The sequence below is a fragment of the Megalobrama amblycephala genome, linkage group LG12 (genome assembly GCF_018812025.1).
Source record: "Megalobrama amblycephala isolate DHTTF-2021 linkage group LG12, ASM1881202v1, whole genome shotgun sequence".
NCBI lineage: Eukaryota > Metazoa > Chordata > Actinopteri > Cypriniformes > Xenocyprididae > Megalobrama > Megalobrama amblycephala.
Window position 1 is genome coordinate 24,955,552 of NC_063055.1, and position 18,210 is coordinate 24,973,761.

The 18,210-nt window shown below is 36.4% G+C and overlaps 1 protein-coding gene across 1 annotated transcript in view; it reads right to left on the reverse strand.

The window, feature by feature from the left end:
• The window catches only part of sema3ga (sema domain, immunoglobulin domain (Ig), short basic domain, secreted, (semaphorin) 3Ga), a 28,226-nt gene extending 17,783 nt beyond the window's left edge, over nucleotides 1-10,443 (reverse strand). The window contains exons 1-2 of the mRNA XM_048209946.1: nucleotides 9,921-10,443; nucleotides 5,530-5,658 (exon numbers count right to left, since the gene is read on the reverse strand). Of these exons, the coding sequence (XP_048065903.1) occupies nucleotides 5,530-5,647 (118 nt within the window). The 5' untranslated portion in view covers nucleotides 5,648-5,658; nucleotides 9,921-10,443. The remainder of the gene's footprint in view (nucleotides 1-5,529; nucleotides 5,659-9,920) is intronic.
• Between the last annotated feature and the right edge of the window lie 7,767 nt (nucleotides 10,444-18,210).

The window sequence follows — 18,210 nt, forward strand, 5'->3', positions numbered from 1 at the left end:
GCATTTTGATGACGACTTTAATGTTGTAAAAGTAAATAGCCTATATGTTTGAGTGTGTGTTTACAGGATGCTCTAGAGGGTGCTAAAATAACCGCTAATGATCGGATATCTGTTGGACACGGAACTGGGTGGGCAAAAGGGAAAGGGTTTGTGTACAATCCTGTTCCCCTCTCTTCCCTTTACCGTCAGGAAAGAACACCGGACACGACACCACTGCCAAACCTGCAGTGGACCAAAGTGGACACAGCACAAGGTTCATTACAATCACGAGTGAAAGACGCTGGTACAAAGGTGAGGCACGTAAGATCTAGTGATACAACATCCTGCAGGAAGTCTTTGTTGTGAGAGGAATTCAACAGGGACTCAATACACAGTCCTGTCTACTTTCAAATAGATGTCAGTCTCAAAATATAACTAAACATAATATAAATTAAACACTTTATGAGATAAAAACTTTAAAAAATAGTAGTTAAGTAATTAAGTAAATAAATTATTCAAATTTCTTCCAATATTATGCAAAAATAAAAATTTGTAAATATTTATATAAATGTATAAATTATATAAATTTATATCAATAGCTTAATATCTTAAAATTATAATAGTTAAAAGTAATTTTAAATAATTTGATTATTTAATCAGTGTATCATAATCTGAATAAATTATTAAATTGATTGACAGCCATTGTAAAATGCATAATCATAATGAGGTAAGATTATACACTGGACGCACTAGGGCCATTGTAGAATATCACATTCCTCTTTCACTCTTTCTGCCAGTTTCTCATAGTCTCTAGTTGGGTACACTTTCTAGAGTTACACAAAGACCTTCCCTCATCTGCAGGCGCCTGCGAAACAAAGACCATCCCGGTAGCAAACAATGAACAATCCATCTCAGATAACAGCAGAAAATAGAGAGGCCAATGAGACAAGTGGATTTTTCCGCCCAGCTATTCTGGATGTGAAGGAGAGGGTGGGGTTGAGGGTGAGAGGGGGTTTAATAGTGGAAGGGGGATCTTTCCTGGTGGAGGTAAAATACGTTGCAAATGAGGAAAATGGCAGAGCAGAAACGGACTGGATCAGAGCCAAAGAGTTTCAGTGAAATTACAGGGACGGGAGATGAAAGACAAGACAAAGCTAACAATAACCAGTTAGATCCAAATTACTCAGGGCGTATAATTCAGCCCGGTCATCTCTTCAATTAGGTTTTATCAGGAGGAATATGAGCCCGGGGCAATTGGAAATATGAAACATGAGGTGATTGATATTGGAAAAATCCTTATGAATTTCCTTCAAGGCACATTTAACCCACATCTTGATTGGATTGTTTGTGAAGAACAGGAAGGTCAATTGAATTCTCCAAATCTCAAGGGTCACTAAGAATTGAGGCACCAAAAACCAAATAGAAGAATCTCTGTTTAGTGGTTATGAGGCAATGAATGTTTTATTATTGTCATTTCACGTCCCACCTCAAGTTTTCCTGCAACAAAACGAGGGATGCAACGATAATAAAATTCTGGATAATAACCAATAAATAACCAGGATAAAAATGTTTACAATTTTGTCTACATTAAAAAAAAAAAAAAAAAATCCTAAAAACAATTGTTTTATTACAAGTATTAATTGTACAGTGTGAAAAAGGATTCTGAGATTTGGTAAAGATTACATTATTAACAGTGTTATTATATTTGTAGTGTTTTTAAAGATTAACTTTGAGTGTTAGCAAAGGTAATCTAAATCTAAAGTGAAAATTAGTGTTTAATATTGACTGATGCCAATAAAATAAAATAAAAATTGTGCATCCCTACAAAGAATAAAATGAGATGAGATGAAAATGAGATAATAACGGTCAGTTTCCAAGCTTGAGTCCAAATGGAATGTCAGTCGTCAAACAGGTCTTGACACATTGCTCTTGTTCTTTGTGTTTATACAGAGCAAGTTTTCTGAGGAAAATTATTCCAAAAATATCCTTGTCAAAATTGCCAAATGACCTAAAAACAACCTCAGAATATTCAAAGAAAGGCCAACAATGGTAGCTTTGAGTGCTAACTCGAGTCAAGTCAGCTTTTTATGTAGGTCATAGTTATTGTACCATAGCAAAGAATGAGGCCCCACGGAAATAGCAAACTAAAATGGAGTGACTTGGGGAAAATGTGGCTATTGGAAAAAGTTGCTTACAGTCCGGCTGGTACAACACAAACAAATCCAAAATTGTGCTTTTGGTGGGTTGCTGGATTTTGATGTTCACCACTGTTTTTAATCTTAGAGTACTTTCTAAACAATCATGTGCAGGGTTATAATCCCACATACATGAGAGACGGGCCGCTCTATCATCTTTGGGGTAATTATGTGGCACAGTGGTATTCACCTCTCCACCTTCAACTTATTCAGCTGAAACATTATATGAGAGGATTCCTCTTACGTGATTCACACTTATAATTCCTGTTTACATCAGGCATGTGTGTTAATCAGCCCATATTTCAACCTGCTCCCAAATTGCTGTGTTACATGTGGATACATGTGTGCATTAGTTGCACTAATGTGTGTGTATGAAGTGTCTGCATGAATGTGTATGTGTTTGTCAAGAACAGGGGGTGACAGTTAGCTTGACAGCTGACAATAACTATAATTGTTCAAAATGACTTTGATTTAAAACTTCTATACGCTTTGAAGACGTACAATTATCAGAGGAAGATGGTGGGAAAGAGTCTGTGGGAATATCCCTCATAACTTCTCCACAACAAGGCATCTTTGTCAGAATCCCCTTAAAGAGAAAGATACTAAAAAACCAAAAGAAATGAATAAGAACAGCAAACAAGGATAAGATGATGAACCCATGCAAAAGGAACTACAAACCCCACATAAGGAGTTACAGCACTGGAGCTTGTGACACCTATACCTGCCATTGGCTTTTATAATATCAACATTTCCACTATTGAATTAATAAGGGATGATCACTAGAATGTTCTTAAAGGATTAGTTCACTTTTAAATAAACTTTTCCTGATAATTTACTCACCCCCATGTCATCCAAGATGTCTATGTCTTTCTTTCTTCAGTCGAAAAGAAATTAAAGTTTTGATGAAAACATTCCAGGATTTTTCTCCTTATAGTAGACTTGAATAGAGCCCAAACAGTTGAAGGTCAAAATTAGTTTCACTGCAGCTTCAAATTGTTCAGCACGATCCCAGATGAGAAATAAAGATCTTATCTAGTGAAACCATCGCTCATTTTCTAAAAACAAATTGAAATTTTTTTAACCTTAAATGCTCATCTTGAACTAGCTCTCTTCTTCTTCTCCTCTATTAGAATTCCAGCAGTGTAGACGCTGCTAAGTGTATTACTGCCCTCCACAGGCCAAAGTTTGAACTAATTGTTATATACTATTGAACTAGCATATTGCATATAAAAATTAGTTCAAACTTTAACCTGTGGAGGGCAGTAATACGCTTAGCAGTGTCTACACTGCTGGAATTCAAATAGAGGAGAAGAAGAAAAGAGCTAGTTCAAGATGAGCATTTCTGGTTAAAACTTTTATTCAATTTTTATTTTTTGAAAATGAGTGATGGTTTCACTAGATAAGACCCTTATTTCTCATCTGGGATCGTGTAGAACAATTTGAAGCTGCAGTGAAACTAATTTTGACCTTCAACTCTTTGGTGCCCATTGAAGTCTACTATAAGGAGAATAATCCTGGAATGTTTTCATCAAAAACTTTAATTTCTTTTCGACTGAAGAAAGAAAGACATGAACATCTTGGATGACATGGGGGTGAGTAAATTATCAGGAACATTTGATTTCAAAGTGAACTAATCCTTTAACCCAAATGTAATTTGATTTTCTCTTTATCAAAACAATGACTTATGAATTATGACCCCTAAAACCACCTGTCCTCAGACTCAATATTTAATATATTTTAAATATATATTAAATTTCAGCCATCAGTTGTCAACCCTGTCTGATTTTTTTTCTGACTGTGGTGACAATTAAATAGATTAAACTAAAAGTATATAATAAATATTTGAAATTACAGCACACATTATTTTGTATCTGACTGTGCTGACAAATACTGAATGATAGCAAAGCTAATGTTTGAAATCTAGGAAATGACAAATATTACTATGAGCTCTTGAAATTTTGAACAATAAACAATATACAGGAATCAGTGGTTCTCTGGAATACGCTCTGTTTGAGGACACATGTACCCCACCTCAACCGTGCTGACAACATCCACCATTTGTTTTCAGCCAAGAACTGCCAGGCACTGGAAAGGAAACTATGCAAACACGTTTACGCGCGCGCGCGTGTGTGTGTGTGTGTGTGTGTGTGTGTGTGTGTGTGTGTGTGTGTGTGTGTGTGTGTGTGTAATTAACTATAGTTTGGGAATACAAATTTTCCTACAAACTAAATCTGACAAAACCTTCCTAAATACATCCAAGTACATCCTCAAATGGATACATCATTCATATATAAAATAAATGTTTTTTATTATTATTCTACAAAGGTGCGTCCCAATTTGAATACTTATGCATACTATTCTATATTGTTTTGAAGTATAAATAGTCCAAAAAATTCCAATAATAACTAAGAAGTGCACTTCAAATACCCAGATGATGCACTTATTTAAGCGAGAAAAAACAAAACAAAAACAAATGCTGTCTAATTTCAGAAACTGCGTCCTTTGGAGGGCGCATTTGTCGGCCGCATTGAGGCTGCCTCATTTCAGAAAAGTAACCATTACAATCCAAAGCATAAAGACATTACCATAATTTATGATTCACAAGGAATAACGGTCAATTTTCTAATGTTTACTTTTCTGAAATGAGACGTATAAGGGCGACAATGTTGAGTCGTCACCGATAGCCTTGTGGGCAGCACGCCGACATATAGCGCTGCTGGGCTTCGGGCAACCCGAGTTCGAGTCCCAGCTCATGGACCTTTCTCAATTTTGTCCCTCTCTCTCTCCCACTTCACTTTCTGTCTGCTTATTGTCCTATCATAATACAGGCAAAAAACACCAAAAATAAATCTTTAAAAAATAAAGTGTGGAACGTTGCACACTTCATGCACTCAACTGTCGCAGCTTTAATTACGTAGCTGAGGGGGAGGGACTTTCAAACTTGTCATCTAAATGTCATACGCTACACAGTAAAGTACATGGTGTGTAGTTTAAGTGTATAGTAAGTCATGTGGGAGACAACTAAAATGTTTTCTTCAAGACATAGGGTGTGGGTTATGGTTAGTCTATAGCATACTGTATATAACTAGCTTTTATAACAACAACAGAAGTCTGGAATGTCCTCATTTAGACTAAGTGTGTGTGTGTGTGTGTGTGTGTGTGTGTGTGTGTGTGTGTGTGTGTGTGTGTGTGTGTGTGTGTGTGTGTGTGTGTGTGTGTGTGTGTGTGTGTGTGTGTGTGTGTGTGTGTGTGTGTGTGTGTGTGTGTGTGTATGCATGGGCATGTGGGTGTATGCAAAAGAGAAAGAGAGAGGCTGAGTATGCATAGACAGGTAATGAATAATGTTTGCGCTCACCTTTAAAAGCCAGGTGCACTCTGGGAGCGGAGCGATGTGTGCAGGCCACTTCAAACACAAACAAAGCCCACAGCAACAGGAGGAGTCTTGTTTCCATAACTCTCATGGTTAGACCCATTTGCAGGCAACCTATACAAACCCACACAAAAGAAAGAAAATAAAACAAGGTGGACGTAGAAAGAAAAGCAAAAGAGAGGCTAAATTTATCATTGATTTCGACAAAGGAAGAGGCTGAAATGACAAAGGAAGGACAGACGAAGGACGAGAGGAGGAAAAAATAGCTTGGAAGTAAATGAGAGGATGAAGACAAGGAAGAGAGATGGAGACAGTTCGATTTAGACAGACAACAGAAGGAACAGAAAGCAAACATAACTACTGTACTCTACTACACTGTTGTAAATTTAGCCTGGAGTTTTAACAGCCAGACAAATCCCAGCCTGTCACACCTTCTTCCATTCAACTCCATGCAAAGACAGAGGTTTCAGGCCTGCATTAGAGGGTCAGCATTTATGATACATGGTGTCAGTTTTATTTTAGGAAAAACAGGTGCCGTTAATCAACTTTATCCACTCGGTGCAACTGCACAGGGCTGTTTTTCAAAAGCATTGTGAGCTAAGGCACCAAACGGCACCATTGGTCTTTACAACCATTGGGCGATCTACTTAGGCTTACGAAGCTTTTGAGAAACACAGCCCTGACTAATTCGAGAGTTAGCAGATTATGATAGCATAAGAGCTGTGGTTTGTGACCTGTGTACGAGGGGAAAGACTTGAGAAGGAAAAGCATGTGAATAGTTACAGATGCTGAAACATACAAAGTATTGACATCATTTAAACATAAACATTATTATGTATTTACAGCTAAAGAAATGTAAAATAATTTCAAACTAGATATTTGGATAATTGCCCTTTTACCATTTTATAGATCCATTTTAGATCCATTAACCCACCCTCAAACTCAAACATAACCATTTAATAGATAATATAAAAAGAACATATAAAACGTAATGGACAGAAATGTGAATAAAAAAATAGTTATCTTGATCCACTCTGTGAAGGCGCAAATTTTTCATTCAAATTTACATCACCGTAAACACGGCATGCCGAAACTGTGACGAAGCGGGCAAGAGCCAATGAGCGCTTGATATCACTGCTGTAAAATGTGTGGTAAAGCTTCTTGAGGCTCCAGTTTTTTAATTTGTAACGAGTGCATGATTTGATGTTTATGGGTGCTGCTGAGAATGGAGATGAAGATCACTGAATAAAGGCTTGAATTTGGGTCTGTTTCTCAGTCATATGGATTCTAAAGATTTGGATTACAGCACACTAATAAAATTGATTACTTTTGTGAATTTACTTTGTGTTTTTGTTGTATCTTATGGACTATACTGAGAAAACACCCTTTATGTCCCATGGCAAACAAAATAAAAAAATTACATGATAAATAATAGTTAAACGATTACAGAAATGTTATTTAGTTTAAGGTTTTAAAATGTAGTCTTGTTTAACATTATGTAATCCTTCGAGGTTGCAGCAGAAGTCACACAGAACAGAGCAAAATGTTATAATTTCATATTAAGTAGATGAGTAAACTATGTTAAATAAATGCGACAAAAAACATAGAACTGACTACTAACAATTAAATAGAACTGAATGGAATCAAGGTATTAATACCATGATTTTGACATTCATAAATAAGGATTCGTACACATTTGTATGTCAGTAAAGTTGTTCATACATAAATAATTTACATTTAGTGTCGTCAATATTGTTCATTTCAGTGTCTATCTATGGAAACTCAAGTAAATGAATGTGTGGTAGAACTACACTTTACATAAAAATACATACAGATACTCATGAGTTCACACTGAATTATTTAAGGTTTTCTTTTGAGGCTTTTTTCCTGACATTTTTCTAAATAACTGTAATTCATTGGTGAATTCCCATTATTTTCAGTATGAACTGCATATTTAATGTACTTCAGAATAAATGAATAGATCCCCCAAAAAACAAAAATGCGGTCATCATTGAACAAAAAAAAAAAAAAAAAAAAAAAAAAATCACTGCTTATGGTGCCATGTGCCTAGGAAAATCAGTCCAAGCTGCTGCAAAGCCCCATCATGCTGCTCATTGTTATAACTTGGAAGATCTCGCTGGAGTCCAGGGCTGCAACTGCTGCCTCTTTTAGATCAGTTTCCATCAGGTACTGATCCTGGGCTCCTGTTTATGACATCATCAGCTGGCTGGTGATGTATGTGGGTGATGTCAGCACAGCAGGAACCCGCATACTTGGGATTTGCATGTCCATGCATTCTCTTCATCGGAGATGCATGATTAAATCAGCTATGCCAACTTACATATTGTTATTAGCACTTTTAAGTACTGCACCTGTGGGTAGACCACAGATTTGTTCCCAGCTCTTTGTGTGTTTTGCATAAAGTACAAGTGGAGGCAAAAGTTTTGACACTAGGCAACTCGCTTAATCCTTTTCCACAAACTCACACGTGCACACACAAACACAAACACCGGTCCTGGCTCTGCCAGCTGTCACTGGTTCAAATTCACATTCAAAGTGCGTCTAGGGGCTTGTCCAGGAATGTACTACATGTCCAAACTGCAAGATGACATAGAGAGAGTGAGAGAGAACCGTAGACTGCATAGAAAAGTTGGTAAATGAGAGCGGAGAGTAAAAAAAGGCACAGAAGATGGTTATCTCTCTGTATGTTGATGTAGATGTGTATCATCGCTCTGTAGACATCAGACTGGGATCATAGTTGCTGTGTTAGTATTAGACAAGAGCATTATTGGTTTTGAAAGAATTAGTGGTCTGAAAGCTGCTTGTGATCTAGATCTGAGGGGCTATGAAAACCAACAAATAATTGATATCATCTTTTCCAGCTCAAAGCGTCCACACTTTTGAACCTGATATCAAAAATCCTCTGATGTTTTACTGTTTTTCACTGGCTCTTGATGAAACTCACACCATGCAAGATCAGATTTGTTTTATGTCTCCTCTCCTTCACATATTCAGCATCAGTCACTCAGGTGTTCTTACATGTTGGTTCTGGCACTGGTTTTAGGGGAAAGGGAAGGAAGCGCACACACACACACACACACACACACACACACACACACACACACACACACACACACACACACACACAAAACCATTGCTAAACATTTAATCTAACAGATAGACCTGAATGCCTTTACTTGAATGCAAGACATTTCCATCTACTTACTCAAAAATATGCATGCCTAAATCTCTCAAGTAAACTGTTAAGCGGCATATTTGCTGTTTTAAATTTTCAGTGGAACTTCACAGGTGTAAACTGTTATACTTTCTTGTTAGCATGAATTATGCATCAGTCGTCCTCTGCCGGAATGGCCAGAATATGAATTATGGATGCTCAAGCGCAATCTATGACGTCCATTAAATCCAACTCCAACGTGTCCGTTTTTGCCCCCTTTTTTTGTGAATGACAAAATGTCAGACTGCTGTATTTCTATTTCCTAAAGTCCAAATATACAGAAAAAGTATTATGTATAAAACATATAAAAATTGTAAGGTGATGTCAGATGGAGAGTGATTTGATTCTAGTTTGCTATAGTGAGCAGGACAAATCATTACTCTGTCATGTTAATTGCAGCTTTTCAATTATAAGCTTTATATTCATAGGAAACTTAACAATTAAAATTATGATATGAACTGTAAACTGAATATCTCTATAAAAAAAAGTAATAAAAAGTCTATAGTCTATATAAGTCTATAATAAAAAGTATCTGCAAAATAAATTAATATTTTATGCAAAACTTTATGAACTAATGTTCAAGGGATATTTTGGTCCTTTCATTAAAACTGTTCATATAATACTGAAAGAATCAAGTCCAAGGCTTGGATATGCCATACTGTATGGCTAAACGCACAAAGAACTATCTGGAAAATGTGTGTACAGGTTATATTTTATTTAAGAAAAAGGGTTATATTAACTTGAATTCAATGTATCCAGTCCTCCCCCTGCTAAATCAATTTCTCTCAATTTTAGGCAAATTTTTTGAATTATAGGCTATGCTCCTTATTCTCTATGCAGTTTCTCTATAACATTAATTTAAATTGATTTTTAAAAGTAATATTGCAATAGTTTAAAATCTGGTAACGACATTATGAAAGTAAAATGTAAACACTATTGCTATAATGAAAATTTGGCATGTTTGCACAAATTTGCAACAGACGTATTTGTCAACCAATAACAAAAACTAAATCTTTCATATTTTTTTTTTCATCCTGACCAACGAATTCCGTGCCATCTACCTGAAGCCAAAAACTCTTATCAACTCTGACTGTAAAGTTTAAAAATGTTTATCTCTATAAAAGATGTACCGTATATTCACCTGATTTGCTGGTCTTGTGGCTCAGTCGGTCTGTTGCTCCGTGTATTTGGTGTCTGAGGCTCAGGTGAGATGTTATCGTTACATTCCTTACCGTCTCTGTGAGCACAGCTCGTGCCTTAAACTCTGAAATTCGTCAAAAAACCTTCTCATAAAATCATAAGAGCTTATATAGCTCTAGCCTTTTGAATTCCCACTTTTGGGGCGTGTCAGTGATTCCGAAAAAACGGCGATAAAAGTTGCAGTTTGTGCACGAAATTCCTCAGGATACTTCTAAGCTGTTATCTGGACAGTTGAGGAGATAAAGGCAACAAAAGCCAAGATATGTTTCGCTGTTTTCGTGACAATATCTCCAGCGTTTGCCAGTTTGAATACAAAACAGAAGATGTGTTCGTCGTCTTGTCACGTAAGCTCCACCACGCTGTACTTCTAGTTGTTGAAAGTCTGCGCGGTGGCAGGTGTTTGGTTTATTCCGCCGGTGAAGTGTCACGGTCCAGCCCCCCTCAGCACTGCTCCCAGCGAACCGCCTTCCATCATGAAGGGGCCAGGAAAACATGATCACATCAATGCAGATATACAACACAGTGCATAATGCTAGATCAATTGCTGTTTACATTGAATACATTTGAATATTAGGCTACTTAAACACTTGAATATATACTAAAGTTGGAATACATTACTTACTATTATAAATTTTACTCCAAAATATTAGGTTCAGTTCCGTATAGACTTACAAAAAACATTTCCTCTATCACCACCCAGGGAAAAGAAAAGATACAGACCTATTGAACACACGTGAACCAATAGCGGGGCATGTTGTCACATTATATAGGGTAAGATGTCACAATGGATCCTACCATTAAACAGTTTTTTAGGACAATTTAAGCAGTAAAACAATAAAGAAAAACAAAACAATTTTAAGAAACAGTAAAATGTAAAATGCTAAACAAAAACTGTAATAAATACATTTTATGAAATTACAAGAAATACTGTAAAACACGTGACAACTTTCCACAATCTGATCATTAGAACAGTTTTAATGTGTTTACTTGTTTACCCAAGAGTTATTGCATATATAATAAAGTTATAATTAAAAAGTATATATTATAACTTTATTGGTCTGACTTCTTAAAGGCACAATATAGTTTTTCGCCGCTAGAGGTCGCTTATTCAAAACAAAGGTGTAGCTTGATGACGCCTTGATTTTGTGGAATCATGGGAGGTCTTCACGTTTACAGCAGGCATAAAAGACTCGGGCAGAAATCATATTCATGAGCTAATGTATTCAAAGTTTATTAACATTACTGTATGAAGCAGGATATGGCTGAACGAGGGCGCTGGAGCGATTGCTAATGAGAAACAAGCGTGATACAAAGCTTGAAAGCAGTGAAGCTTTTATTATGCCGCAGACAACCACTTCCGCTTCTTCCGGTCATGCGTATGTGGGATAACGCAGCGCTCTTTTATTATATTAGATACGTTTGTGTGTTGAAAGTTGTTATAATGCTACTTTGTGCGTTCACTCGGCGGCTTCTATAAGACACTTATTGCACACTGCAGTAAGCCAGATAGATATTAGGCATGGTAAACCATGGTACTCTCGGTAAATCAAGAAAACGATATTTAAACAATAAAACTTACTGTGTTGAGCTATATATCAATGATTAGTTTTCTGTCGATTAATGTATCTAAACAGTTGCTCATCTGTCTATTAAAAACATATAATATATTAAAACGTCTTTGGTTTTTCCATGGTTTCAACAAAATAAAACCAGAAATCCAGGGTAATGCAGGAATGATGTCATTGATAGGTCCGAGTCCTGGTTAAAATTGATTATTTCTCTGGATTTAAACATTCTTGGAAACATTTGGGATAATATAAGTATACAAGTCAACAAAACGTATAACACCGTTCTAGAGGGTTTTGGAAATTTTAATCCAAAAATCTTACATATTGTGCCTTTAAATCTTAATTTTTATCTTGTAAAAATAACATTTACTTCATTCCACTGTTCAAAATGTACAAAAGCACCAGCAGTTCAGCACTGTGTACATGGTATGAAATCTATGTGGTCTGTCCTGTCCATCTTTCTCGCCTCATCCCTAACTGCTGTAAACAGAGTGACAGACAGTTGTCAAGCCGTTGTGTAGGAGACCCACTGCAGTGCATTTGTGGCGGATCCATTTGTCCCACCAGAAAGTCTTCTGAAATTCCCAAAGTTCTTTTGCGTCCGGCTGTGTGACTCACGACGACGGGGACAAAACACAACAGAGGGGGTGGGTTGGGTGAAAGGACGTTCTCTCGCACAAAAAAACTTGCGACTCGGTATTTTAGACACAAAAGGCCATTGGTGTGCGTTTTTATCTAGGGCCTCCGACACTCTGGCACACATTAGGACGCCAGTGCTTAGTCTAAATGTACAAATGTTGTAAAATGCCTTTATATATAATTCAAAAGTCAGTGGAAGGGCGTGTAAAAAGTTTTACCGTTTCCTTTTCAGCTGATCAAAAAGACGCTCTGCTTTTCATGACATCACACAATGTGCCCTTTTCTTATACTGCTGCGGATGTGGAGGTGGTTTCTTGTCTTTCTCTCTCTTTGTGGGAGGCATCCTTTATTCTCCTCTGAGAGGAAGTGACTCAAGTCAGCTTTAAGTTCAGGTTTCCGTGTGATTTTCACCCGCAATGCACTGAGCCCCACCAGCTCCACTATCTTCCATTCAGCCCCTCAGTCTCCCACGTCAGAGACGCTTTACACAGTCCGTAGTTTCACAACCATCTACGTAAACAAGTGAAGTTTAATTGCCTAATATATGAGGTTATTTGTAAAAACTCACACTGGTGAGAAAATACCAAGAATCAACATGAAAAAGAATGAGAATTTTGACTCGTACGCATCCTACTTTCTTATATTCTAATTCGCATGTGACCTTTGTGTCTTGTCTGAACATGCTGTTGCTATGGCAACTCAAAAGTTGATGACCTAATGTTACAGCTATATTCTTCCCTTTGTTACTAACTTTGACAGACCTTTTGAGTGACCGTCTCGTGTTTGTGAAAGCACTAAATTTGAACTCTCTCCTTTGTGTGGAAAAGCACATGATTTATCCTCCTTTAAAGTTTTATTTATTTGATTTATTATGCATTGAAAAAGACTTAAATTTTAAAGTGCTCAAATGCATTTGGTCTACAAAAAGCGTCACGTTTTCATCAGTAAAGTGATAGAGTGGTATGTTCTCATACATGGTCAGCAAGTCAGTGGGTTTTTTGTATTTGGGAAATGATTGTCTTTCTTTCACTGCCGTGTATAAAGAGGGATTTGCAGGCTCAAAGCAAGAGTTACAACAACAAATTTATCATCCTAGGCATGTGGCGCTCATCAATCCAAGCCGCGCTTATGAAACACTGTAGGCTATGTGTCAGTGCATGTTTTGGGTTGGGGAGGGATTCATTTTTTAAGTAGACTAGTGGGTCAAAAACATAAGAGACTCAATAAATAAAAGGAAAAATCTTAATAAATGTAGTTTAAAATATGTGCTTTACAAGTTCTTAGAAATTGACTACTTGTATGGGATAAACTTCCACAGGTGAGAATGTGTTGGTTTGTGTTTTTATATGTATTAACTCAAACATTACAGGTTTTTAATGTTTGTGTTTGCTGATGCCTTCGTCTTCTTGTATTGTGTTGGTGTAGCAAAATCATCTGCTGATATTCATACATGCGTCTAACTACGCTTGCAGACGCACAGTCAACTTGCTCTCTAGTGTTCACGGACCATTGTTTTGACTGTTCCAGTATGGCAGATGGCTTACCATAGAAATAGCCACTAATGAGGAATCTACAGTATATATCTATGGACTGAAGGGGTCCTCTGTGTGATGTCGTTTCCGTTTTTCTGCATTTTTTGCTTGTTAGTTGGAGAGTTTTTCAGATAATAAGCTAATAAGTATTATTTTTATTTTGTAATTCAGAAATTAAGGTTTTGGATAGTAATGACTCAAGTGTTACTACATCCTTCTAAAGAAATTACTAATTTTTTGTATCAGTATTCTAAAGTGAAGATCATTGTAACCCACTAGTAATGAGTCAAGTGTTACCAAATAATATATCCAAAACCTTACAAACACGTACAAAAACCTCAAAAGATTACAATGACTTCAGTAATTACTAGGGAGTTCTCATGCTTCTCACTTTAGAATACTGATCCAAATAATTAGTAATTCCTTTAGAAGGATGTAGTAACACTTGAGTCATTACCATCCAAAAATGTTCACAAACCTCAAAAGCTTACAATGACTTCAGTCATTACTAGAGAGTTATCACACTTTCACTTTAGAATACCGATCCAAGTAATTCCTTCAGGATTTGGTAAACTTGAGTCATTAGTGGGTTAACATAATCTTCACTTTAGAATTAATTATACATTATACATTACTCATGTTAATTATGAACCTGTATTTAGTTGTTCTTAGTAGTTCTGGGAGGTGTGAAAAAAATAGTAGTTATTGATTAGCTATGAACACCATTACTTGCTAATTTGTTAATCTGAGTTTCTTGTAGTTACTAGAATGTTAATAGTGCATTACTCATTTGTTCCTGTGTAGTTACTCATTAATGACGGAACACATAGATATCTATGAATAGAGTGCTGCAGTGATGACGTATTTTTGTAGGCCAACACAAAACTTCGCATCATCCTGGTTCCCTTGACAAAAAAAAAAAAAAAAAATTATATATATATATATTCTTACATGTTTTGTTCATCACTAAATTAACACAATTTTTATGATTTTTAAAGCCTAAATGAATACAATCGTAAGAAGTAATAGAAAGCTAAATGTATGCTATGTACAAACTAATCCACGGTCACATGACTTCAAAGTCACCACCATTAAAGGGTTAGTTCACCCAGAAATGAAAATAATGTCATTTATTACTCACCCTCATGTCGTTCTACACCTTCGTTAATCTTCAGAACACAAATTAAGATATTGTTGATGAAATCCGATGGCTCAGTGAGGCCTCTATTGAGAGCAAAGCCATTCAAACTCTCGAGGTCCATAAAGGTACTAAAACATATTTGAAACAGTTCATGTGAGTTCAGTGGTTCTATCTTAATATTATAAAGCGACAAGAATACTTTTTGTGCACCAAAAAAAACTAAATAACGACTTTTCAACAATATCTATATGGGCCGATTTCAAAACACTGCTTCAGAGCTTTACGAATCAAATCAGTGATTCGGAGCACCAAAGTCATGTGATTTCAGCAGTTTAGCCGTTTGATAGGAGATCCGAATCACTAATTCGAAACAAAAGATTCATAAAGCTCAGAAGCTTCATGAAGCAGTGTTTTGAAATCGGCCATCACTAAACATTGTTGAAAAGTCGTTATTTTGTTTTTTGGCACACAAAAAGTATTCTTGTCGCTTTATAATATTAAGATAGAACCACTGTACTCACATGAACTGTTTCAAATATGTTTTAGTACCTTTATGGACCTCGAGAGTTTGAATGGCTTTGCTCTCAATAGAGGCCTCACTGAGCCATTGGATTTCATCAAAAATATCTTAATTTGTGTTCCGAAGATGAACGAAGGTATTACGGGTGTAGAACGACATGAGGGTGAATTACAGAATTACATTATTTTTTTTATTTTTGTGTGAACTAACCCTTTAAGCTTCTGACAGCTCTTTAAATCTTTATTTAAAAACATTTTTGAATAGTTTGTAAGAGTGCGATTATAAACACATTTAACCAAAAAACCCATTGACTTCAGGATGATATAATCTAACTCATTTCCCGGTTTTAGCTTCTAAAAAGACATAATCCCATGATCACTCATTTTAATGTATTTTCATGTCATTAATGTCATGCCATTGACCCCAGTACCATTTACCTCCATTAAAGCAAAATGTGTCATTTCCTCAGAACAGTTCTCTCCACCTCCAATAGATTCCCGCACGAGTCAGTATCCAGGGCAGCCCTAGAGCTAACCTCCAAAATGCAGAGAAAAGGAAAGGAAAACAGGAGCCACGGAAAAGTTAAAAAGCTGGAGGGGTGTGGGAGTGTAAAATACATCTGTCTTAGGAGATAAATCTGTCAGCACCTTAGCTGCAGCCCACGGGATGCCCAGGATGGATGAGCGTATAAGCACCCTGCCTCATCAAAGATGGATGCAGTGCCATGAGATTTTGGGATGATAAAAGTCCCACTGAGGTGCCTTTTCCCTTTTTTCCCAGTGCACTTCAGCTTCATCTTGATTACAAATGCAATCGCCCGAGGTGTGATGTTCTTCTAGTAATGGGTAATTTATACACAAAAGCAGAGAAACGCACACACACGCTACACTTTGTTTAGTCAAAAAGGATGTTTTGATGAAATAACAGAATGCACAGAATACTCATATGTCGCTACAGAGTGAGTCAAAACACATATTGGAGGGCAGACGGGTGGAAAGAGTGCAGGGGACGCCCGAAGGCTGCGACTCCTGCTGCCACTGATGATCTTTCTGATAAAAACCATTTATCTGCTTGCCAGGGCTGTCAGAGGCCCTGCTAATTAGCTTTACCATTCATCTCTCTCTTTCATTCTTTCTTTCTGTCTATCTTGCACTCTTTCCATTCCCTCGCTTCCACCCTCTCCATCACATTCTGTCTCCTTCACGCATTGACCTTCTATCTTCAGTTCTGTCTGTTATACATTTGACTATTTTAGTGCACTATTTTGACACGATGATTTTATATCATTTAAATGTGTCTAATTTGATCTAATGGTCTGGTATTATGGGTACTTTACTGAAATGTAAAGAGAGACTAAAATAAGGAATAATTTTTTAAATTGTAATGGGTAAAAATGGTTTAAATTAAGATATTTTGTTCCTCACGTGTTCTTCTTGACAAAAACAGCGACATGATTTGTAACTTATATGAGCAAGAGTCTCAAAGCTCCCATGATCAACAACATGGAAATAATGTATATAATTAATTCATGATTCGAATGTAAAAGGTTTTGAGATTCACTGCACCTACAGTAAACACACAAAAAGAGTATGAATGTGGAGCATATTCAGCGAAATATAGTAATACAGATAAAATTATATTATTTAACTTAAAAAAATGTATATATAAATTCTAAATTATTTTATAAATATTTTTAAATACAATTGTATATATTATAATAATTATTATATATTATAATTATAATTATTCAACATATTTTGAAATTCAACAATAAATATTTAAATAAAAATTAAATAAATAAAATGTAAAAAAAAATTTTTTTAATAATAAATAATGAATAAATAAATAAAAACCATAATTCTAAACATTTCAAATGACAGCCCAATCTATTTTCTAAAAAATAATGATTTTAGCATATTCTTCCGATCCAAACCACTTGAGAGGGTGAGACAGAAGCTCATACTCTGTGGAGATCACATATTTCCTTCAATCTTGATAAAGCATGTGGTATCTCCATCGCCTATAACAGTAGTATGGCTCTACACCCGCTGCCTGCTTTGAATATAAAAACAGGGCAGGCCTTTGCTAGTGGAATATTTATAGCATTGCATTAAGCATGAAATCAAAGGTTTTAAGTGTACCATTGCAACATCGGCACTCCTCTGTTGAGGCCTGCCCAAAAATGCCTGCCCTTCGGCTGTTTGGAGAGCAGTGCTGTTTCCATACGAATCTAAGCTTCATTACACATTGACCTCTCTCAAGTCAAGATCTAAGCTACTGGTTAACATGCAGCCAGGGTGACGAGTGCAATGTAAATTTTACCTCGTAGATAATGTATTACCATATTTTAAAGGAAATATGTGTTGGGTTTAATCCATGCATTTCTTAAGAGATGTATGCTGGACCTCTGAAGGTCAAATCTCAGATAAAGCCGCTGCCAGCCTGTAAGGACTGTTGAATTCATCATGAAAACAAGGAATGCATCAGTGCACGTGATCAAGCACAGCACAGCTGTCTAAGCACAGGCATCTGAACGGAGATAAGAACATTTGACAATGACATCACTCTACGCTGCACTAGCAGGGCTTATCTCAACGCCTTTGCAGTCCCACAGACCCCCATAACTAACTAAGAGCTTGCTGTCTGGAGGCGCTTCATACACAAGTCAAAACACAGTCTCTATGGACAAAAAGGCTGGAATCCCAATATTTTGCACCAGAGCTATTGTTCCATTTGAAATGAAGGGTATTAATCTTGAATATGAAATCGATAAAAACAGCTCTGTTCTTTTATTAGTATAGCAGCTTAAAACAGATCCGTCGGATTCTTGT